This window comes from Heterocephalus glaber, unplaced genomic scaffold, assembly GCF_053883595.1.
Source record: "Heterocephalus glaber isolate CG9 unplaced genomic scaffold, H.glaber_assembly_v1.0 deba00001666, whole genome shotgun sequence".
Classification (NCBI taxonomy): Eukaryota; Metazoa; Chordata; class Mammalia; order Rodentia; family Bathyergidae; genus Heterocephalus; species Heterocephalus glaber.
In genome coordinates this window covers 13,078,133-13,102,669 of record NW_028258406.1, presented here as the reverse complement: position 1 = coordinate 13,102,669, position 24,537 = coordinate 13,078,133, and the positions used below count along the sequence as shown (strand labels likewise).

At 36.7% G+C, this 24,537-nt stretch overlaps 1 protein-coding gene across 2 annotated transcripts in view; it reads right to left on the bottom strand.

Annotated features, from left to right (window-relative positions):
* Positions 1-4,172: 4,172 nt before the first annotated feature.
* The window catches only part of Dnajc15 (DnaJ heat shock protein family (Hsp40) member C15), a 119,149-nt gene continuing 98,784 nt past the window's right edge, over positions 4,173-24,537 (bottom strand). For both annotated transcript variants that reach the window (XM_087197316.1, XM_004844243.4), the window contains one exon: positions 4,173-10,681. In XM_087197316.1, coding sequence (XP_087053442.1) covers positions 10,611-10,681 — 71 coding nt within the window. In that variant the 3' untranslated portion in view covers positions 4,173-10,610. The remainder of the gene's footprint in view (positions 10,682-24,537) is intronic.

The following is a 24,537-nucleotide window of genomic DNA, read 5'->3' as shown; positions in this document are numbered from 1 at the left end:
TCTGGTGGCAGGCACTATGCTTGATGGTTCCCATGCATCACTTTATTTGATCTTCACAGTAATCCTGTGGAGTGGGTGCTCTTATCTCCAATTTACAGATAAAGAAGCTGAGGCTTGTAGAGGGTAACTTATCCAGAGCTACACAGCAAGTAGGTATATGATCCAAAATAGAAATCCACAGTGGTCTGTTTCCAAAGCCTAAATTCTTAGAATTCTGCCTTGTCCTAATAGAGATGACATAAAAGTGGTAACATTCTCTCTCATTCCAAGAACTGATGCTTTCCTTTTGACTTAGTGTTGTCTTTGCTCCGATCAAGTGCTTAACAAATATAATGAACATGGAAATTCACCAGCCTATGCCTACAGGAGGCTTGAAGATCTGCAAGGTCTTTTCTAGTTCTAGATCAGGCTTCTTAAGTCTATTTGTCACTAAGGTGCCTCCTGTCTGTTTCACTGAATGCCTCCTCTGGTGTCCAAATGCAACATGACAGGTGACAAATGCTCTGAGAGGTAAGGAGGTCCTTGGATTGTGATCATGTCGGGATGAATGACTATCCTGAGTAGGTTGGTAAACTACCCAACATCCAATTTAAATGGAGCAAAGTTTTCAGGAACATAGGCTACAAATCTGAAGGGCAAATTTGATTTGATACTCACCTCAGAGATAGCGTAGAGGGTAAGATGACAGGCTTTGGGGTGAAATGACCCAGAAGCAGAACTTCCACTTCCCTTCCTGACTTTCCCTACCTGAAAGGTACTTAAGTTCTTTTTTTTTTTTTTGGTGGTGGTGGGGAGTGGTTTTTTGAGACAGGGTCTTGCTATGTAGTTCAGGCTGATTTTGAACTTACTATATAGTCCAGGCTGGCCTCAAACCTGTGGTGATCCTCCTGCCTTAGCCTCCCAAGTGCTGGGAGTACCATGGCTGCTGGCTTGATACTTAAACTCTTGAACTCCCTCTTCATGTAAAATGGGGATAAAAATAGCTAACTGGGTCATTAGGATTAGACATAAAATAAAGAATGGCATCAGTACCTGATACTTAATAATTGATAGCTATGAATATAATCTGAATTTGCTTTATCGTAGTTGCTAAAAAACTATTCTCTTTTAGCCATAGGTCTTTGGGGATCAGTTATATATTTTAGTAAAGCTGTTCAAAATACAAAGTCACTATAGTCTGATTTCAGATCCAAAGGTCTGCATATTTGTTCACAAGCATTTCCTGTAAGACAAATTTCCATGATGCACTAGAAAGGACCACTGGGGACTGGGGGTGGGGTGGGGTGGAATAAGGATGCTGGAATTGAGAATTTTTAAAAATTCACTTACTGTTGTAATATTTGTATAGTACTTGAAATAAAAGACTAGTGGACTTTATTTATGCTTTGGGTTTCTCATGTAAGAGAAACCATGCAATATTTAAGCTTGTCTGATATATTTCACTTAACATTATGGTCTCAAGGTGCATCCATTTTCCTACCAATGACTCAAATCTATCCTTTCTCAGAGGGAAAGGGGATCAAGAGATGGAGGGAGGGGAAGGACAGGGGATGAAAAACAAATAAGGTGTGTTATGTACATGTACCAACTCCCCACAAGGAAGGTAAATACATACTACACACATGTACTAATAAAAAATCATTAAAAAACTAGTGCAGTCAAAAAGATAGGCAGCTAAGTGGAATTTTGGAAAAGCTATCTATAGACACTAAGCAGGCATCTGCCCCTCAGTGGTGGCAAAACTTTTAGACCTTTCAATAACAGAAACAGCCCGCTGCAGAATGTGTGCTGTAGGTTCGCCACCACTGGATACAAATAATCACTAAGGTACGTTAATATGGGTCAGGAAACCAAAAGGCAGCTTATAGAACTTCCACAAGAACACTGTGCTGAGAGAGTGGATTGGGGATGTAAATTTCTCAGAAAAATTTGCCACTACAGACTGTTAGTGAGCACCTAATTCAAGAGACTCAGAGAAGGCTGGGTCCTGCTCAAAGCCACATAGCAGATTAGCTGATCTAGGTGACTAGAACCCAGGTCCTCAGTCCTCAAATTATAGGAAATCAGTTGTGTTGAGAAAAACTGCCTTCTTCACATTAAAAAACAAAACTCAACTAAATTGTTATTGGGTAATTTAGGTTAGACATACAGGATTACCAGAAAATGCCTGGATAACATAAGGATTTTCTGACACTCCCCTCCAGCACTTTGGATGGGTGGTAGAATTTTCCAAAAGGTATCAGCATAAATACGAGCATCATGAAGAGAAAGGCTAGGCAGCACCTTTTTTTGTTTTTTTGGGTTTTTTTTGGTACTGGGGATCCAACTCGGATCTTTGTGCTTGCATAGCAGGTGGCGAAACCACTGAGCTAAATCCCTGGCCCTACCCTTCTTTGAAATGGGATCAAAATGGGATCAAACTGAGAACACGTGGGCATGTCTGCCTAATTGGGCAGGGGGGACAAGACCAAAGATGACTGTGTCAAGTGAAAAACATCTTCATATCGAGTTGAACATGTGCAGATTTCATTGGAGCAACCCAAATCACTTGCAGATGTTGCCTGGCAGTTTTGCATCTGAGTCTGCAAAAGATACTAATTGGCTTTATGGTATAGTGAGATATTTGAAATTTAGGTCTATCCTTGTGATAGGTTTGCAGCATGGAGGCTACATGGGGCATTCTATGCACCATGAAGTATGTGTTCAGTGTTGGTGAACTCTTAACAAAGCTCTATACAGAAAACTTCAAGTGATGCAGTATATGGTGGCACACCCCTGTAATCTCAGATACTTAGAAGCTGAGGCAGGAGGACTGCAAGTTTGAGGACAGGGTGAACAATTTAGCCAGACACTGTTTGGAAAAAAAAGGGAGGGTGGTGGTGGTGTAGCTCAGTGCTCCCTGGGATTCAATCCCCAGTACTGCAAATAACAAAATCAAAACCAGTGATACATTATTACCTGAGGTGGATTTAAACACATTTCTCAGCTACTTGCAAAATGGAACAAAGATCTGAGCCTGGAACATGAGATAAAGACAAAAAGACCCCAAACTTTGGATTCTGTGTTGTTAGGCTGTTGGCTGAGGCACTTCCCCCATGTACAGAAAAGAGCTGCTCAACACTAGCAGCTCTAAAAATGCAGAATGGTTCTTGGATGAAAAATCAATGTTGCTGTGCCTTGCAAACATATTAATAATGCTTTGAACACCTCTCCTGGAGGAATTCAGAGCATGCCATGCATTGCATTCTCATCAGTCTCACAGTCTCACTCTGGGGCAGGGGAGTGAGTGACACTTGAGGAGGAGGAGACAGGCAGGGCTGCTGAGAGGCTGAGCTGAGGGCCCAGAGCACACATGGTACAGCAGAAACCAGTAACCTGATGCTGTTTGGGTCTAGCAGGTGGATGCAGGTGTAACTGGTACAAAAGTGATAAAAAGGCAAGCGTAGGGGGGGAGAAAAGCAAAGGGCCTTCTTAGGAGAAAAAACGATTCTGTGCCCTTGTGGATTTTTAGTGCCCAGACACACAAACCAGAAAGCAAAACTAGAGTCAACTGCTATGCATTTCATCATTTTAGTTCAGCAAGTCAGAACCTTTGTCAGTTACTCAAACACTAAAAAATCTTTAAACTGCTTCTGGTTGATCAATTTTTCCCCTAAAGCCAATTTATACCACAGCAATTCCCACTGCCACTGGTGAACGAGGCACTGAACAATTACTGCCTGACCTACTGCTGACCTCCACTAACTAGGTGTTCATGGTGCCAGATATTTTCCGGTCAGTTTAGACTGGGGACAGATTTGTCAGTCAGATTGTTCTTCTTTCCTCAGGAGCAATTGTCAGCCAGCATATGAGGGAAGCTCTCCTACTCCCTTGATGTTAATAATACAAGAGGCCCTCTGATCCACTGACACCAGAGACTTTACTCAGACCTAAGGGATGAGGCTGAAAAGCACTAAGAGTATTTCTGAGCTTCGTGCCGGAGTTGAGGATCTGCCCCTTCGGGATTCTGGCTCTATTAAAAAAAACAGTCCTAAAAGGAAGATGGTAACACATTATAATAACTTATTTGTCTTTGCATGTCTTTGCATGTCATACACAGAGCGTATGCAGGGAATAGCTGCTTCAAATATATTTTGAATAAAAAACTCAAATGAACAATTTCATCAGTTGCATGAATTTTCAGGTTTTGTTTAATTTTCTCCTCCATTAAATTTCTTAAAATTTAACATCACACACACCCAACATATTCTCCCATGGTTTCTTTCATATTATGGTAATACATACTCTATTATGTCCATAACAGAAAATCGATGTTCTACACATAAATCCCATCAACAGAGTCAAATACAACATGTTCACTGTGTGAGTCTGTATACTGTTCTTAATTCACCAGGCTGCTGTGGAAACATTTTTCCTCTGACAAAACAATTCGAGCTTCCATTTCATGCTAGACACTTTTTTCTTAGGTTAGCCCAACACTGCCAGTCCTCCTTCCTTGATGGCTCTGTACACAGATCACATGATAGCTCTATGACATGAGACCCTCCCAGGCCAAGAGAGGCCAATATACCCTGTGCCCACTGAATGTCTAACTGGCTTAGATATGCGTTATTAAGATGTGACTGCTTCCTGGGGCAGGGTGTGCACACACACACGTACATGAATTTCCATGCACACATCATGAGAAGAGGGGAAAGATTAAAAGGCCAAGGAGCAAAAGCAGAGGGCACTCTTGCATGCTCCTCCTCTGGGAAACAGAACGAAGAAGTGGCCTTATTACTCACTCTTAAATACGGCATCCAAGCATTTGTGCAGGCATATTCAGTAATACACTGTGGGAGGTGACAGCTCAGTACTGTCAGCATTTCTACTACCAATGCCTACGTTTGGCATGAGTCAAGCGCTGAAGGCCAAAAAAACCCCAAAATGATATGAAGAAGGCAAGAAGTAAGTAAACAGACCAAGGACACAGGTACTGTTCTTTGGCATTTGCATTACAAGATAAATACAAAAATCAATTTTAAAGTATTATTGGGCTGACTTCTACTTTTTCCCTTGCTTATTTTGCTATGAGATTAAAAAAACATAAGTTTCAATAACTTCTGAGAGAATTTACATGTCTATAATTTAGGTTCCTAATAGCAGCCTTTAGGAGTGAATCAGTTACTATCTTGTCCTGAGGGTCAACCCAGGCTGATCATCTCATGAAGAAGTAAAAGGAGATGTAAAAGGCATTGAAGAGTCATATGGTCTTTTAATAAAGAGCTCACAATATAGATGAAATTCCATAAGACACAGGTGTTCAAGAGTCCTACAACAGAATAACAATGTAAATTCAATTTTGGCAAGTAATTTTTTAACTGTATTAGGAAAATGATATAAAAATATCTTAATCTTTTATGATTTTAAAACAAAGGAAACTCATCAGGATTTCATCTTAAAGTTTAGTCTATATACATTTTCACATACTGGCTTTAAAAAATTCTTGTTTATAAGAAAAATGTCCAAATAAGAATACAGAACATAAATGGGTACAAAGTGGAATAAAGTAGAAGACAACCAGAACACCAAAGTACCAAGAAGCCAAGGAACGAAGCATAACTCAGACAACGAACTCTGTGGGGTTAGGGAAGGCTGTGTCTCGGTGTGCACACACTGCTCCTTCAATAACACCGCACTACAAATGTCTGAGACAGCCTTCAAGGTGCAGACAAAACAAACAATCTCCCATCTCACCACAGAGGACAAACATTATTATGTAAGCTCATCCTCCTCCAGCTCATGTCTCCAGTTGGAGGCCAAAATGTAAACACTTTGAAAGTCAACCCTTGATCAGCCACACTCACAGAAATAAAGAGCAAAAGCACAGACATTTTCACTATTTGTGTTGCTGGCAACAGAGTTAAGTAATAATCTCAAGACACATTTTTAGATTGATGGCTAAGGTTCTATGGGTTTTACCAGAAAATCCTGTAACTGCAAATATAATTTTGAACCACACCTGCCTGGCAAGCACAAGGTCCTGAGTTCGATCCCCAGTACCCAGGAGATGCGGTGTGTGAGTGTGGGATTATATATATTCTGAATTTGGTATAAAAGTACAACATGGACAAATAACTCATGAAAAATAATTCTTTCAAACTCTACTAAAGCACTACAATTCCCTTTCAAATGCTGCAATTTCAAGTGTCTCACTTCACCATATTTTATTGCTGCTCTGCTTTCCATAAATTGTCTTCTTGTTCTCCTCTTTAATATACTGAGCTATCTCTTCATTTTTCTCCCAGGGATTGCAGCTTCACTTTCGTGAGTTGTCTTCTGAAACTTACTCTGGATGTTCTTGAAAACTCTTGCCTGGGAACATTTCAAATAATATTTCATCAAAGCTTCCTCCAACTCCTTTGCATCACAGATATTCATACTGCTAAATTTTATAACTGAAAATTTTCTGTGTGCAATCAGGTGGTCACCACAAGCTTCCAAGGCAGAATTAAAGATGTTAGTTACCCTTTGCTTGTGATGCACGATGACACTGGATCTTCCTATAAACCTATTTTCACATTTATGTCTCTGGGTCACAAGCATTAAAGAACGAACAAAAAGCCATGCAAGCTTCTTCTACTGGTTCCCACAATAGGAAGGGTTAGCCCAATATAATCAAAAAGTAAAGAGCACATGTTTCAAAAATTTGGGTCTTAGTCCTACCACTTAAAAATTAATCCTGAAAAGCTTCAACTCCTCTGAACTTTTCTTTATCTGTAAAATGGGAAAAACAGTACCCATCTCTTAGTGTAGCTATGAAAATTGATAATGTAGGTAGAATGTTTGACACAGGTGTTCAACAAATATTAGCTAGTGAGATACTGGATTTATGAAAATTAACTGGCTGTAATTTATTATAATTTATTAGCACCATAGATGTTAAAATTAGTACCTCAACCCGATCATCATCCTGTTCCCAACAGAAGTTTGCTGCTGCTGACTTACAAGTTCTAAGGAGCATTTTTCTGGTAGAGTTGAGATACTAATTAGAAACTTACAGACAACATCCCGAGTGTTCGTATTTTGGCCATGTGAAATTAAACTCCCTCTAAATGGTGGAGATTGCATATCTAATATCTATATAATAATCTGTTTAGTCTTAAAATATTGACCAGTGCTGCTAGGCTTTGTTGAGCAGACCAGAAGGAGAAAGGGTTGTTATGACATGAAGATAAATGAACAGTACTTAATGAACTTACATTTCAATTGAGGATTTTTAATAAAAAACATGAGTTTTAAAAAATTATTTTGCTCAGCAACAAGAAAAAGAGAAAAAGAGCACTCAGCTGGGAACAATAGCTACTTCAGCTCATAAAAAATCATTAGAAGGAGCATTTTCTTTGTCTACCATGCCTGGCAATTTTGCTGGTGGGCAATAATCCAGATCACTTATATCCTACCTATAAAAATGAACCCAGATGGCCTTCCCAACTTTTTCAGCTAATAAATTAACTAACACATTTTAATTTTTTAATGTATATAACTACCATAAATAAAATTTTGGCTCATAATTCATGAAATGTTTTTGACAAGTAGATGACACCAATCTACTAGTATTAGTAGGGTACGCTCTGGTATGCTTTTCCATTGGGAGGGAGGGACACTTCTGACATTATTTTCTCACTCCCATCAAGTCCTCCTTGCAGTCAGAGGTCTGTGTCTGGGTGATGACTGCTGGGCAAGGTGCAGAGCGCCTGTGGACAAGGTGGTTCCCATTGTACGAAAAAACAGCCTTTGCGGATATTGAACTTCTTAGTGCAGTCTCTATAGCTCATCCTAAGATGGTTGAGTCAGAGAAACTTTCTACTTTTGACATTGTCTGGCTGATTCACCCTCTCCCATAAATGTCATTAGACTATCTTAAGTTAATTGGGAAATGTGTCTAAGTCATTAAAGACTCTTGCCTGTGTTTAAGGTTCTCTATGACAATGGAAAGATTTTTGTACAGAGACAAAATGTTATTTCTAATGGCTCTACTGGGTAATCATAAGTAATACAGCTATTAATATTTCTTGTTAATAAAAATGGGGTAAAAAAGTGACCAATGTTTAAGAATGTTTTCTGTTTACTTTGAACATATTAAGCATTTTAAGAATGTATTTTGTATTTCTATTGCATGACATAATTTATCATGTTATCTCCTGAATGACTAAAACATCTTTTGTAAATAAAGCAATGTCTGCTACACTCAATACTCTCCTTACTAAATTTCTTTCCTCTTTTGACTGTGGTGCAAATGGGCACCACTGATTATAATCTATGTGGGTTTTCATGCTCCCCTTTAACGGTCCATCTGACTTATATAATTTTGTCTGTGAAGTAATTCTTATGCTTTTAAAAGGTCTTTTCTGTTACCTCATACTGCACCCAGATTGAAAGTGCAGTAACAAAGAGCTTAATTAAGCAGAATATACAATGACAGCAAATATGCAAAAGCAATCTTTTCTGAAGACAGGTAACCATTCAAATAAACTTTGTTTAGATGATAAGGAGTTGAGATGAATAAGACTGGTCAAAATCCAATTTTATAACTATATTGCCATTTAGAGAATTACTACAGAATTAACACCTGCCAAAAAATCATGGTTCAATCACTTGAAACTTCCTGACCCTGTATTCCAAGTAGTTGTTGTTACATTATACATGACTGATTTTTTTTTAAAGTAATGCCTTAACTAATTTGATTAAAAAGAAAAAAACTTCCAACCTTTCCCTGCTACAAATGAAAAATGATCACTGATTCTTTCACAATCTTCTATCTTCTCCCTTTGAATCTTGGCAAGCTCTTAAGTCTCTGACAAACAATGTGGCAGAAATGCTTCCTTGACAGTTCCCAGACCCAGAATGAGTTTGGCAGCTCCCATTTCCGGTCCCTTGAACAACTATCTCCTGTAGCACAGCTGCTATGGTATGATGATGCTCAAGCAGCCCCGTGGAGAAACCCATGTATAGAGGAACTGAAGTTCCCAGCCAACACACAGTTCCAACTGGGAGCCACATGAAATGGCTTCTCCAGCCTCAGTTGATGCTGCCTAGAACACAGTGGAGCTGTCCCCACTGCATCTTATCCAAGTTGAGATTCAAGAGTAAAACAAATGGTTATATTGGAACACACCTGGAATCTTAACCCAAGGTATTCTAAAAAATAAAATTAATGGGGTGGTGAAAGAATAATTTATTTTCTCAACATCTGCTATGTGATTAAATGACTTATCCATTCTTATTCCCTGTAACAACCTTATTAGATAGAAGGATTTTCTCTATTTTATAGGAAGTTAGATAACTGTCCGAGATCATGTAACAGGAAGATAGTATTCAAAACCAGATCTGTTTGACTCCAAGGCACATAATTAACAGGAAAATGAGAACAAAATTCTAAGCCACTGAGGAATGACTAAATTCTCAAGACTACTTTGTCCCATTTCTTGCTTTTGAGAAATCCTGTACTCTAAACACACTGATAGATCTATTTCTCCTAATTCTGATCTCAGGAGAAACAATACTGAGTCACAATCTTTTTGTTTTGAGACAAGGTCTTGCTATGTATTCCAGGCTGGCCTTGAACTTACAGTGTTCATCCTGACTCAGTCTCCCAAGTGCTGGAATTATAGGTGTGCACCACCTCACCCAGCTCTACTGACTCACAATCATACAGTATCCTTATTATAAGGCCCGGCTCATTGCCGCTTGAACCATGAAGCCCCTTAACAGTTTTAAAAACTTCCTTAACTATTATCTATAACTTTAACAGAATTAATTATATATGTAACTCCCTATGGGTCAGAATCCATGACTGGTTCATACTTACAACTCAGAGGTTCTACCACAGGGTTTTACACATCAAAGGTGGTCAATAAATATTTGTAGAATGAATAATTAAATAAATATACAGTACAGAAGACTATAATTAAACACAAACTCCTCAGATAGTCTCTCAGCTCTTTTCAGCCCTTCCTCATAAGGCTCATTTTGAAAATCTTTAATCATTTTAGTGGCCTCCAAGTTCTCATGCTTCAGCTATAGGGTCTCAGAGAGAGCAGAGTTCCTTAACAAGTTCAGCCACTGTTTTAGAAATCACCATTTAGTAAATTCCATCACATTTCAGATCATTTTCTTGAGGATGGCAACCAGTGTTTGGTCTCAAAACACCTAAAGCACCTTACATAGGCAGAGTCCCAAATTCCTTTGTAGAACTAAGGAACAATAAGGGTATAAATACAAGCAGTAAGCAAATTTCTACTCATTGTTCACAAATCCCACTTTCACTGGTTATGGTTATACTTTTGCACACTTGTGTATGTGCATTTGTGTGTAGAGTTTAAGACTTACATAAAATTTTTTAAAAATGTGAACATCATAGAGAACATAAAGAAAAATACCAGCTATAGTATTTATGTAGTTCCTTTGAAAGAAAAAGCAAGCTGTTTAGTCTTTTATTGCTGTATAGTTTAAATGGAAGAATGACTATGGTCAATATATGTAGGAAAATTAAAACCAAATTAATTTGCAGAGGATTTTTTTTTTTTAAGTTCCCCATATTTTTCCTCAGTGCAGTCTTTGAGCTTTGATCAATTTTTGGTAGTTGATTCTAGCAAGTCTTTTGCTTCATTTATTTTAGTTGCTAAATAAGGAGATCCACCTGAGAGGACAAAGAAAAAATAAATCCATTAAAACATGTCATTATTGATATTTTTACAGTCAATATAGAATAAATAATAATTCTGATATTTACTAACACATGCATTCTATTTTATGTTTACCAGAAAGCAAAACAATGTAAAATAGTTTAGTGAAGTAATAGGTATTCAACAATCAAAAATGACTTTTAAGAAAAGTGGTAAGTTATGATCAGAAAAAATTTGAAAACCATTCAAACATTTCACTAGTCAGACATTCATTCAGAGACTTGACCAGAGAATTTTCTGATAAGAGAACTAAATAACATTTTTTTAGTTTTTGTTTTTTTTGAGACAAGGTCTTGCTATGTAGTTCAGGCTGGCCTTGTACTTGCTGAAATCCTCCTGCCTCAGCCTCCTGAGTGCTGGGCATATGCTACTATGCCTGGCCACAAAATAAAATTCTTGCTGGGTGTGGTGGCGCATTCCTGTAATCCCAGGACTCAGGAGGCCACGGCAGGAGGGTCTCCATGAGTTCGAGGCCAATCTGAACTATACAGCAAGACTATGTCTTAAAAAAGACAAAAAGCAAACAAAACCCACCAAAAAAATCCAAAAAACAAACAAAAATATCACAACCCCAAACTGGTACAACATTATTTAAAAAAAAAAAAAATGCACATTCATTACCTTTACAGGAGGTAAATCAATCTGTGGGGTCTTTTAAAGTCTTACGATTTCACAAAAACAAAACGCATTTTTTAAAAATGCAACTATTTAACACCTGATGCTAAAAGTTGTATTTACTAATAGAGATGAAATACTAATAAATGAATGATAAAAAATGACCCTATTCTCTGATATGACCCTATTAGAATATTTTAAAATGTAGACATAGATTCACAATCCCCTAAAATAGTCACTTCTCTTTTAGGGTTTTTTTTTTTTAGTAATGAATTCTTTCTAATGCAAACAGCAAGAGGAAAATTGAAGGAAATTTCAAATACAGAAACAGTATAAAATTACAAACAGTGCCTATTTGACATACAAAAATATAAGCCCCAAACTGTCACATTAAAGCTATGCAAACATCATACTCCTTCTAACTTCTAGTCCTCAATACTGTCATTGTTTAATGCTTCAGCTAACAAGTATATTACAGTTAACCAGTCTCTGTGTTTGCTTTCATTTTGTATTCTCTCTTGGAGTACAAACCACTTTCCAACAAACTAAAAAACATCTAGATAGTATAGTTATACTGTCCTTACTTTATTCAGGCCTTTACCACTTACCTGAAGAAGGAAAAAGAGAGCAAGAACAACAGATCAACAAACAGGTTGTACTAGAAAGGGCAATGCTGGAAGAAGCTATATGTAGCTTTTGCCCTTGAAAATTCCACTGACATTTTCACATCAAGATCTGAATTGCTATAAACACTTGGCAAATATACCATACAGCGTCCTTGAATATATGATGGAAATTCAAAACACCACCTGTGGTTATGAAACAAATTGTCTTGGGCTGGGGATTTAGCTCAGTGGTTCTGCCGCCTGCCTTGCAAGCACAAGGTCCCGAGTTTGATCCCTGGTACCAAAAAAAAAACCCCCTCTCCCCCCAAAAAAACAAGCTGTCTTCACAATTAACTCTGTAAATGACCTTGGAATAAGTAATGTCAATCCTGGTAAGCTGTTTAAATTTTTAGATTTATCAAGGAGATGCCAGACATCTTGTGTTAACTTAAAAATATTAATATATTAATTGAGTTTAAACATAATCTTTGATTGAAATGTATTCTGGATATTTAATTCACAGGCCTCAGTATGTTCATTTAACAGCTGGAGAAAAAGGCACAGAAGACCCAAAGTCTTATATTTATTGATGGCAATGTTAGAGAAAAATTATTCAGAATAATGTGGAATTCTCTACCATACATTCTCTTTAAGATAGAGGAACAATGAACTTATAATTTGTGTGAATGGTAGTAAGTTTGGATTGGCTCTTGTGACTCCTGCTTTACCTCTGCCGAATACTTGGAAAAGCCAAAGTCCTACATTCGCTTCAGGTTGTGTTTGATTCACACTAGGTTTCATCAATTAGAGGGACTCTTGTGAGGCACTGCAAGCTGAAGAAAGGAAAAGGCTCTTTTGCTGCGCTTTGTTATTTCTGTGAGCAAGCAAGAGCATAGTATGGTGGTAGCAACTGTGTTTCATGCTCAGCTCTAGTGGCCCATGGTCTGTGAGGCAGAAGCTTCCCTGACCAAGCAGCTCTATGATTGCTTGTGAAGTCATTCTTGCAGGCCAAGTTTAGAACTTACTCCTTTATGCCGTTTAACAATTTGTAAACTGTACTAAATGTTTTCCTGTTAGTTTCTGACACTGAATTTTGAATGAGAATATAATATAGAACATATACCCTATGTTTAATTAAAACAACATGCTTGTGAATTTTCAATCCCTCTATTTTCTAATTATCTCAATTAGTTAATTTACAGAAACCCACAAATTGGTTACAAAAGACTGTATTTTAAATAATAGAAAAAGATATATGCTAATAAAAAGGAAGTGCAACTGCTATAGTGATTATCAGATGAAGAGCAGTGTTGCAAGGATCTACTGGTAAGACAAAGCAATTATAAATTTGAATATACCCAATAGCACAACCTTCAAGTATCCAAAGAAGCCACTGACAAAACCAAAAGGAGAAATACACAAATTCCCAATAATAGTGTAGATTTAATATACCATAGTGAGATTTAATATACCACTTTCAATAATTCATTGAATATTTAAGAGAAAAAGAACATTAAACAACATGATGAAGAAACATGATCTAACTGACTTACATGACTCTATAAGCACGGAATACACATTAGTCCATGTGCGTGTTCATTCAGACGGGGATTTGCTATGTAGTCCAGACTGACCTCAAACTCGTGGTGACCCTCTTGCCCCAACCTCCCAAACATGTTTTAAACTGCACAAGGAATGCTTACTGAAATTGACTGTGGACTAGGACAAGTTTCAACAAACTTCAAAGATTGAATTCGCAGTGAGCAGTGCTACTCAAAGAATGTTCTACGGAGTAATGCTGGTTCACAGTTGCTATTAGACTACAGCCAGGAAAGTATAGAAGTTGAGAGTAAGTGTTTAGAAATATTACAGCCCTTTGATATTATGTATTTGTAGTTCTATATAATCTAAAAATATAAATTGGTGCTTAGATCTTACATTTTTTCACTTCAGTTTTAGAGCAAATTCATTTTTGTTGTATTTACAAAGGCTATCACCCACCAGAGTTTGAAGAAATAAATTAAGTCCTTGTCTGCCACACAGAATATGAACAGTACTCATATAGGCCATATTAACTTACCATTGCAGAATTATGCTAGATATCATTAACAAACACATCTGGAAAATCCTAATTTTTGGAAATTAATCAATATACTTCTAAATAATTCATGTATCAGGGAGGATATCAAAAAGAAATTAGACATGAAAACTAACAAAATAATTTTTACATTAAAATGCAAAGGGCCACAGATAGTAAAAAAATTTAAATAACAAAATTTGAAGGATTTATATTATAAGAAATAAGAACTTTCTATGAAGCTACACAAATTAACATAGTCTGGTATTGGCACCACATTAAAAAGTTAAGCAATAGACCCAGGGATTTAGCTCAGTGATTCCACTGCCTGCCTTGCAAGCAGCACAAGGACCCAAGTTCAATCCCTGGTACCAAAAAAAAAAAAAAAAAAAAGCTAACCAATAAAAGAAAAGAGAAAATACAGAAGCATTCCAATAAATATCTGGTTATTTCACTTACAGCAAATGTAACACTGTAGATCATTGGGAAAAGAATGTCCTTTTCAATAAATAATGCTGGACTACTTGGGCATCAATATAAAAACAACTTCAACTTTATCCCTGTCTCCATGACATATAAAAGTCAATTTCAGGTTATTAGAGACATAATTATATAATATACCAGGAGCCAGGAATTATCTTTATGACCTTCAGACTTCCATGAATGTGATAAAGGTAAAACTTAGGGCAAAAATAGCACTCAATGTAAAGGAAAATTTTGATAAACTGGATTGTATTAAAACTAAGCCTTTTTGCTCATAAACAGATACCAGTAAAAGTATGGAAAAAACAAGCTACAGAGGGAAGACATTTGCAATACAAAGGACTGATATTTAGAATACCCATATATAGTGTTCCCCAAAATTAATAGAGATAAACAGAAAAACGTAATAGAATATTCATATCATGGAATACCATGTAGCAATAATGGTGAATCAATCACTACTGTAGCATTTACTACTACAGGAACAAACCCAAAAAAGATAGTAAAATGAGAGAAGAAAAATACAGAAAACTATATATAATATTTTATTTATATAAAACTCAAAAACAGGGAAAACTAATCTATAATGATAAATAAATAGTGACTACTTTTGGAAATTCAGGAGTAAATGGAAAAGTACATGAAGAGAATTTTTCAAAGGTGGGTGGTATAAGTACTGGCTACATAAGTGGGTCCACTTTGTGACAACTCACTATTTACATATTTATATGTGTGTCCTTTTATGAATGTACATTTCAATTCTTTAAAAAGTTTATTAAATTAATGGTGGAAGTACACTGACTTCCATGTCCTTTGATGACAATGTCCAAAATCCATTAGGACTCAGCAAATGTGATCAAGATCATAATGATGATGACAGGAATTGAGTATCGTTCTAATATATTAGGTTTCTTTGATTTTTCCAACTACCCTTTTTAGTAGCTCAATTCTTATTTTTGTTAAAGAGACTAAATTCTTAAAAATTTACATACCCAATACTAGCCACAGAGCTAATAACAGGGTGGAAACTGGAGTGCATTCATTCTCAGGAAGCTTGGCTTATGAGTCTACATTTCTTTTAATCACTATACTACACTGCCTCTTATTTTTTTTTATAGGATTTCTTATTGTTAAATTCCTGTCAGGTTAAATAAGGTTAAAAAAAAAAAACTTTCCTCTTTCCTCAAGCCCCTAATCCCACCCTAGGCCCTTTTCCTTATGAGATGACTGAAATCATTTCTCGGTTATTTATCTCTTAAAATAGATATGTCTGTCTGCCATTCGATAATAAATTCCTTGAAGAGCAAAATGCCTCAGATCTTTTTGTTCTTAACATAGAGGAGGAGCTCTGAGTACACATAAAACTCAAGACATGTGTCTTTGATGAGGAAGAAGAAATGAGTCACTATTCCATTATGTCCTGTATCAAGTACAAACTTCACAGAAGTTACCTCCTCTGGAGATAGAAAAAACAGATAGGCAAGCATGTTATAAGTGGGTAGTTTGAATGCAATATGCTTTCATGGTAAAAGCACTTAGTGAAAGAAAGAGAGGAAGTTCTTTAAATTTTGATATGCTGTGCTCCAATTTGACAAGGAGCATCTTGCAAAAACTCCACTGCTAATCCCATATGTAATGGGGAAAGACAAAGATGTCTGTTCTAATCACTTTTATTCAACATTGTACTGGTGGTTCCAGTCAAGGCAAACAGATAAGACAAAATAACAAAAGGCAACCAGATCAGAAAATAAGAGATAAAACTACCTCTATTCATGAATGACATGATCTTATATACAGAAAATCCAAAGAAAATTTGTCAAACTATTAAAATTAATAAAAGAGATGGCGGAGTGGTGAGCAGGAAAGAGGCTCTCCAAGATTTGGTGTCTAGACACTGGAATACAGCAATGTGAGGAAGAGAAGAAGGAGGGAAATGGGACCCTGGGACCCAGGAAGGATCTGAAGTGAGAAGTGAAGCCCACGGGCAGTGAAGAGAGAGATTTCAATGATGAATAACGAGGTGGCAGGCAGCATTTTCTCCTTGAGTCTGGACTCACTGTATGGGAGGGGTGGCTCGAACCTGCAGACACAGTGACTACTGGTGACCCCAGAGGCCTCCACAGAGAAACACACCAGTGGAACAGAGCAGTGGATACAGCAGATTACAGTGTCTGATGAGTTATTCAGGTTCAGACATCCCCCAGGAGAGGGCTATTGGCTGGTAGCCATCTTGGAGAGGGGTCAATGGAGCTCAGAACTCAGAACAGCTGTGGAGTGGCTCCCAGGAGGCACATGGACTGTTGCAGGCTCAACAAATCCGGTTCCAGCCTCACAGAGAGAAACTAGCCTTAACGTCAATGGAACTAAAGGTGCAGGTTTGCTGGTATTATCCACTACCCTGTTGTAAAGCTATGGCTGCCTTGCTGGGATTAATCAACTTGTATCTGGACTCTGTCTGCCCATATTACCTACCAATGACAGCAAAGACACGCCTTAAAATTGATATTTCTTTCCTTTTTTTTTTCTTATTTTCTTTTTTCTCTCTTTTCTGTTTTTTTTTCTTGTTTGTTCTTGTTTTTATGAGCGTGAACACAATTTCTAGCTTTTTTTGTGGTTGTTCCGTTATTTCTTCCTTCTGTCTCTCTCTCCTGTCTTCTTCACCAGTTTCCCAATGTTTTCATGATCCTCCTTTGTCCTTAGACAAAAAAATTAGAAGCCTTGCTTATCTCTTCCTCTTCTTATATTTCTCTATTTTCCCTCCAACCCCTTTTAAATTTTCTCCCCTGAGGGTAAAATCACCATATTGAGGGCTTATTTACTCCATACAATTTTCTGGTTCATTTTAGATTCTGTTATATAACCACAAATCTAGTCATATGGTTAAAGGTGGCAAATTAATAGCTACCATGGTTTGTCATTTTCTAAGCTGTGTTTGATGTTGTTACTGCTGATTGTACTACTTTAGCCAAGGTGACATAATTGTGTTAATCAGTTCTTCCTGACTGAAACTGGGTCCTAAAAAATACTATAGGGTAGTGCCAAAGAACCAGGGGCTGGGTTAAGTAGGTAGCAACTTCTCATCCCCAATAAATTGAAGAGGCAGGATATTGCAACAAACTCAAAACCCAAAGCCAGCTACATCTGGAAGATACCTCTGAGAACTAGTCATTTCCTAATGGTTCTATATAATAGCAATAAAGCTACTCGCCATAAGCAATTTATAAGCATCAACCCAGGAATTAAACTAGAAAGAAAAAAGAAAGAAAGAAAAAGAAAGAAAGAAAGAAAGAAAGAAAGAAAGAAAGAATATAAATAAGAAGACACTTAAGATGCAACCCCAGACTTTTGGCTCACCAAAGGCAAACCCATGGAACAATCGAAAGCCATCTGGACTCTCCGAAGCAGTAACAGCGGAAGTAACAAAGCAGATGAACAAGCCTTCAGAAAAATATCAAATCAGAAAAACTTTCTCAGATTACAGAGATGGTGACCATAATGAAAGACATGCTTAGTGACTCTAAAGTAGATACAGATAAAAAAAAAAAAATAGAGGAGCTTAGGAAAATGATGGAAACCATGAACACCCAACATAAAAAAGAAATGGAATCCAGGAAACAAATTCAAACAGGTATCCAAGAGATTAAAAATTCCATTGAAAGTACACACAGCAGAATGAGCCAATGTAAGGACAGAATATCAGATATAGAAGACAGGATTGTGGTTGATGATCATGAAAAGAAAGATTTCTTAATGATAGCAAGGGATTATGAGAAATCAATCCAGCAGTTGCTAAATGATGCAAAGAAGAATAACATAAAATTGATCAGAGTCAATGAAAAAGCAGGTTATGGTGCAAATAATATAAAAAAACCTGTTGACAGAAGTAATGGCAGCAAACTTCCCAAACAGGGAAAATAATTTGATATACAGGTAAGTGAGGCATATAGAACTCCAATTAGCCATGATCAAAAAAAAAAAATCTGTGCCAAAGTATATAATAGTCAAGATTCTAGAAATCCAACACAAGAATAAAATATTAAAAGCTGTTAGAGAAAAGAAACAAATCACCTATAAAGGAAAGCCCATCAGAATCATAGCAGACTTCCCAACACAAACACTCAAGTCCAGGAGAGCTTGAAGTATTTCAAGCCTTAAATAACTTCCAACCCAGACTGATGTATCTCACAAAACTATCTTTCAAAATTGATTGAGAAATGAGATATTTCCATGACAAAGAAGGAGGTTCATGAACATCAAACCAGCACTCCAAAGTGTTCTGATGGATGTCTAGAGAGAGATAACAAGGATTACAGCTCCATGAACCCCAATGAATGAATCCACCAAGCAAGGCAAAAATAGAGGAGGAAAAAAAGGAGGAAACAATAGGAATACAACATGACAAGGATAAGTCAATACATATCAGTTATAACCATCAATGTTAATGGTCTCAATTCACCAATCAAAAGACACAGACTGGCAGAATGGCTCAAGAAGCAAGATCCAACAATATGAATATAAAATCTATGAAGGTATGGTCTCTGGTTATCTTTAAGGTCTAATGTAATATCTGGCTTACATCAAGTACTCCAGAAGTATTTATTGAATGAATGATCACTCCTATGGTATTGTTGCCAGACTCAATCTTATTTGGTTTTCTTTTTTTTTTTTTTTTAATTGTCATTAGTTTTTATTTTAGGTATACAATACAGTTACATTCATCATTGGGATCTTGTACCTTTACATGATGTATCCTGGTTTTCTCTGAATACTAGTTAATCAGTGTTCTTTAAATGGCACTCAGACACAAAATTCTAGATAAGGTCTAACTACTTAGTTCAGTACAGTTAGATAAATTTTAGTTGAATGAATGAAGGTAAATAGAGAAGACTGTGGTAATATTTGGTCTTTAAATAAAGATGCTGTGTATTCTTTAATGCAGATTAGGATTGCATAAACTTCTTTTTAGCAGCTTTTATACTGTTGAGTCTTACAACTTTGAGATCAAATATATACCCATAGCTCTTTTTCAGGTGAAACACTGCCAAATCTCTGTCCTATATTTATACAATTGATATTTGGGGACCTAAAAGAACATTAGATTTACCCCTGCTGAATTTAAATTTAATCTCTTCAAATCATCAATCTCTGTATTTGATCATTTCCACTGGCACACAAACCTGCTCAAAATTACTCAACGAGTTTCTATATTTAGAAAGTAAGAAGCAAAAACCAGCATTCTTTCCCTTCATGTCTCATCCCCCCCCTTGTAGCTTACTCTATTTTTCTCTTCTTCCCCATAAAATTGCTCAAAAAAGCTGTCTATATAAGCTAATTCAAGTTCCTCATCTTCTTACTTTTTAATCTAATACAAACTGAAAATATTTAAGGTCATTGAAGTTTTCCAATGTTGTAAAAATGCTATGGACCCATCACTCCGACTGCCTCTTAATATATCTCACAGAAGAAATCAGCACAGTTAGTCATTTGGTTTTTTTAAATACATTCCTGTCGTAGCTTCTTTTGGACCATTTTCTCTTTATTTTTTTCCTTTACCTCTCTTGCTGATTTCTTTTCTAACTTGATCTATAAATGTTTGGGTTCCTTGGACCTGGATCCCTTTTCTACCTCATTTCTATATAGTGATACCTCTATACTCATCATTAATTTGAAGGCATGATAACTACAAAAACAAGTACCAAACAAATTGTTCTGGCTGGAAAGGGTAGTGAGCCAAAAGGCAATCAACACCAACAAGTTATAATTTGACCATCAAGTACCAAACAAACTGTGAGTAGTGGGACAAAATTTTCATGACAAAATGCATAGAACACCAAATCTGACAAGTTTCAAAGTGGACAAGTACTAAGGTATAATTGTACATATTTTTACATTCAATGATCTCCTAAATTTAGCTTTAACACAATTGTAAATTTATGATTCCCAAATTACTAAGTCTGGACACCTCTTCTGTATGTTATCCTTATTTATCCTACTTCTACTTTGTTTCCATTTGGATTGTCTCCTGAGTGCTTCATTTAACATCAAGACAGTATTCTTTCATTTTTCTCTCAATTTTTTTTACAATTAACCTACCCTCTCTAAATCATTCCTATTTCAGGAAATTACCATCAGCCTAATTCTTTGATTTAGAAATCAAGAAGAAATACATTTCTTATATCAATTGGCAATAACTGTTGATTCTTCTTTCAAAATATATCTCAAATTCACTTGCTTTTCTTCATCTTCTCCTGTCTTTACTTCTGCTTTTGATTATGACAGAGTAATTTGTTAAAAACCAATGCCCAAACTGAAAATAGTAACAAAACAATATAAAATTAAAAACAAAAATGAAACAACCATTAATAAATAAAACCTCATCTGATATTAATTTTACAGAGAAACTGCTAAGAAAACAAGGACTTCAGAGTGCAAAAATTCTGAAAGGAGAGGAAACTAGAAAAGCAAGACATTGTGAAATTGCTTTTCCTTAGAGTATCTGCTGATTTTTGGTGTGGGGTAGAGGTTAAAAGTCTAGTCAAAGAATCCAGGAAGGCCACTGATTAGGGGCAGGGCTTCTTATACTCTGTGAGCTAGAAAGATTAAAAAAACCCATAGACTCAATGGTTAGGATCAAAAGGACAAAGGAGGCTTGAAACTGCAGTGTGACATATAATTGAGCTGTTTCCCTACATAGGTACTATGTTCTCAATTTGCAGAAAAATCAAGATGTAAAGGAGAAATTTTCTGAAAAAAGCAGGAAGCTTCTGACAAGCAAAGTCAATTTGTGTATGTGTGTGGGGATTCTGAAATACTAAGGAGATAGTGATTAGAATCCTTAGAGCAGTGGTTCTCAAACATTAGTGTACATCAGAATCCTCTAGAGAGCTCTGTGAAATATAAACTGCTGGGCTCCAAGCTCAGTGTTTCCTATTCAGTAGGTCTAGGGTTAGCATCAAAGACTGCATATTTAACAAGTTCCCAGGGATGCTGCTGCGTAGTCTGGGGACTACATCTTGAGAGATATTGGCACAGTGAAATGCACCAACATTTGGATGAGCTGTAACTCCATGAAGTAATATTTTCCAAATGACCAAGCAAAATTACGCTTAAGTAAAAAAGTTAATTCAAAATACATGACAGACCATAGATTTTAATTTAATAAACTCTGAAAATTCACTAGTACGGTTTCAGATCTACCACTTACTTGAGAGTTCTGGTTTAGTAGCAAAAAAGAAAATTCACAATTCTCAGAAAAGATAAATTTCTCTATCTTTTCAAGTATCTATTTGTGTGAAGTCATACTTATGTATACTATACATTTAAGCAAAACAACATATCATAAGAGAATAAATGTACAAGGTGATAGTAGAATTCAAATGTTTTCTACTAAGCCAGATATTAGAGGCATGTGCAAAGATGTAAAATAAATTGGCTTTGTTCACTTTGTTGCTTCAAAGCTGACAGTAACTTCTCTTTGGATTTAGAACAAAGTTCAAATGTACAGAACTAAGAGTGCTTCATTATCATAAGCTGGTTTTCAAAATGTGGGCATTATCTCATACTACCTCTCCTCGTGCCTACAAGAAGTCCCATCCCACAGGTTTTCTTTCAGGTTCTTAAAATCCTTCCTTCCCCAGAAATATTATACGTAAGAACCCTTTTCACGCAGTAGCTAACTTCTTCATATTTGTTAAGTCTCTGAAGACAACCCTTTCCAATCACCATGTATTAAGTATTTCTCTATACCCTTTAAGCATTTATTACAACTTGAAATAGGTTTACTTGTCTTTTGCCTGTTGTTTCATTAGAATGTATGCTCTATAAGAATAAGAATCTCGAGAGCCACCCCAGCACTGAGGAGGAGCCTTCTGGGCTGCTGTACTACCACCTGCAGCGCCGAGGAACAGAGCTGGCCCCCAGTGCCAAGGAGGAGCATTTGGGGCTGCTATACCACCGCCCACAGTGCCAAGTACCAGAACTGCCCCCAATGCCCAGGAGACAAGCTGAGTGGGCAACAGCAGCACACCCCCTTCAAGTGAAATGAGAAGACAACTAAACAAGTCTGAAAACCAGACTTCAGATCACCTAAAGCAACCCCAAAGGGAAATGAGATGGAACAATCTGATACTGAACCACCTGGACTCCCTGAACTGGCAACAAAAGAGGATCTGGAAAAAATGAACATAATTTTTCAGATAACGGCAGAGATTATGCCCATAGTGCAACACATGATTGATAAATTCAGAGAGGACACAGACAAAAAAAAAAAAATAGAGGAGCTGAGGAAAATGATGGAATCACAACATAGGAAACAAATGGAATCCATAAAACAGATGCAAACAGATTTCCAGAAGATTAAAAACACCATTGAAAGTTTATGCAGCACAATGAGCCAATGTGAGGACAGAATTTCAGATATAAAAAATGAGACTGGAATTAGTGACCAGGAAAAGAAAAATTTCTTTAAAATAGTAAGGGACCACAAGAAATAAACCCAGCAGCTGCTAAAAGATGCAAAGAAGAATAACTTAAGACTGATGGGAGTCAGTGAACAAACAGGAGAGTGCAGATGACATAAAAAAAAAAAAACTGTTCACAGAAGTGATGGCAGAAAACTTCACAATCAGGGGAAAAGAACTTGACATACAGATAAATGAGACATACAGGACTCCAACTAGCTTTGATAAAAAAAAATCTACACATAGGCATATAATAGTTAAGATTTCAGAAACCCAACAGAACAAAATTCTACAAGCAGTTAGAGAAAAGAAACAAATCACATACAAAGGAAAGCCCATCAGAATCACAGCAGACTTCTCAATGCAAACCCTCAAAGCTAGAAGAGCTTGGAGTGACGTATTTCAAGCCCTTAAGGAAAACAGCTTCCAACCCAGACTGATGTACCCTGCAAAGCTATCTTTCAAAATTGATGGAGAAAGAAGATACTTTCATGACAAAGAGCACCTTAGGAACTTCATGAATACCAAACCAGCCCTCCAAAAAATTTTAGACAATAACCTAGGAAAAGACAATGAGGATCACAACTCCAGGAAGGCCAGCAGAATGAATCCATCAGACATGACAAGAAATTAAACACAAAGGGGGAGAATCCAACAAAAAGAAAAAGTCATGACAACAATAAGTCAATACATATCAGTTATAACCATCAATGTTAATGGTCTCAATTCACGAGTCAAAAGAAATAGACTGGCAGAATGGGTCAAAAAGCAAGATCCAACAATATGCTGCATACAAGAAACACACTTACTTCAAAAAGAAACTCATAGACTGAAAGTTAAAGGGTGGAAATCAATACTCCGAGCTACAGGAGCCTGAAAAAGAGCTGGAGTTGCTATCCTCTTTGCAGATCAAGTGGATTTCGTACCAACACTGGTTAAGAGAGACAAAGAAGGGCACTACATACTTGTAAAAGGAACAGTCTAAGAAGAGATGACAACCATAAATATATATGTGTGCCCAACTATATAAAACAAATACTAACGACATGAAAAATCAAATAAGCACTAATACAGTAGTAATGGGGGACCTCAATACCCCATGTCACAGATACAAAAATCAACTAGACAGAAAATAACGAAATACTAGAACTCAAACTCCTGAACGAATGAACTTAACAGATGTTTACCGAGTGGTCCACCTCACAGAATCAGAATACACATGCTTTTCAGCTGCAGCCGGGTTGTTCTCCAAAACAGACCACATAATCGCTGAACATCTTTAAGTAAGTGCAAAGAAACTGAAGTTATCACCTGTATATTATCAGACCACAGCCTGATGAAATTGGAGATCAACAGCAAAACAAACTGCAAAAATTTCATAAACACATGAAAATTGAACAACACACTTCTGAATAACCAATGGGTCACAGAGGAAATTAAAGAAGAAATCAGACAGTTCCTTCAATTAAATGACAATGACAATACAACATATCGGAATCTATGGGACACAATGAAAGCAGTCTTATGCGGGAAATTCATAGCATTGAATATTCATATTAGGAAAACAGAGT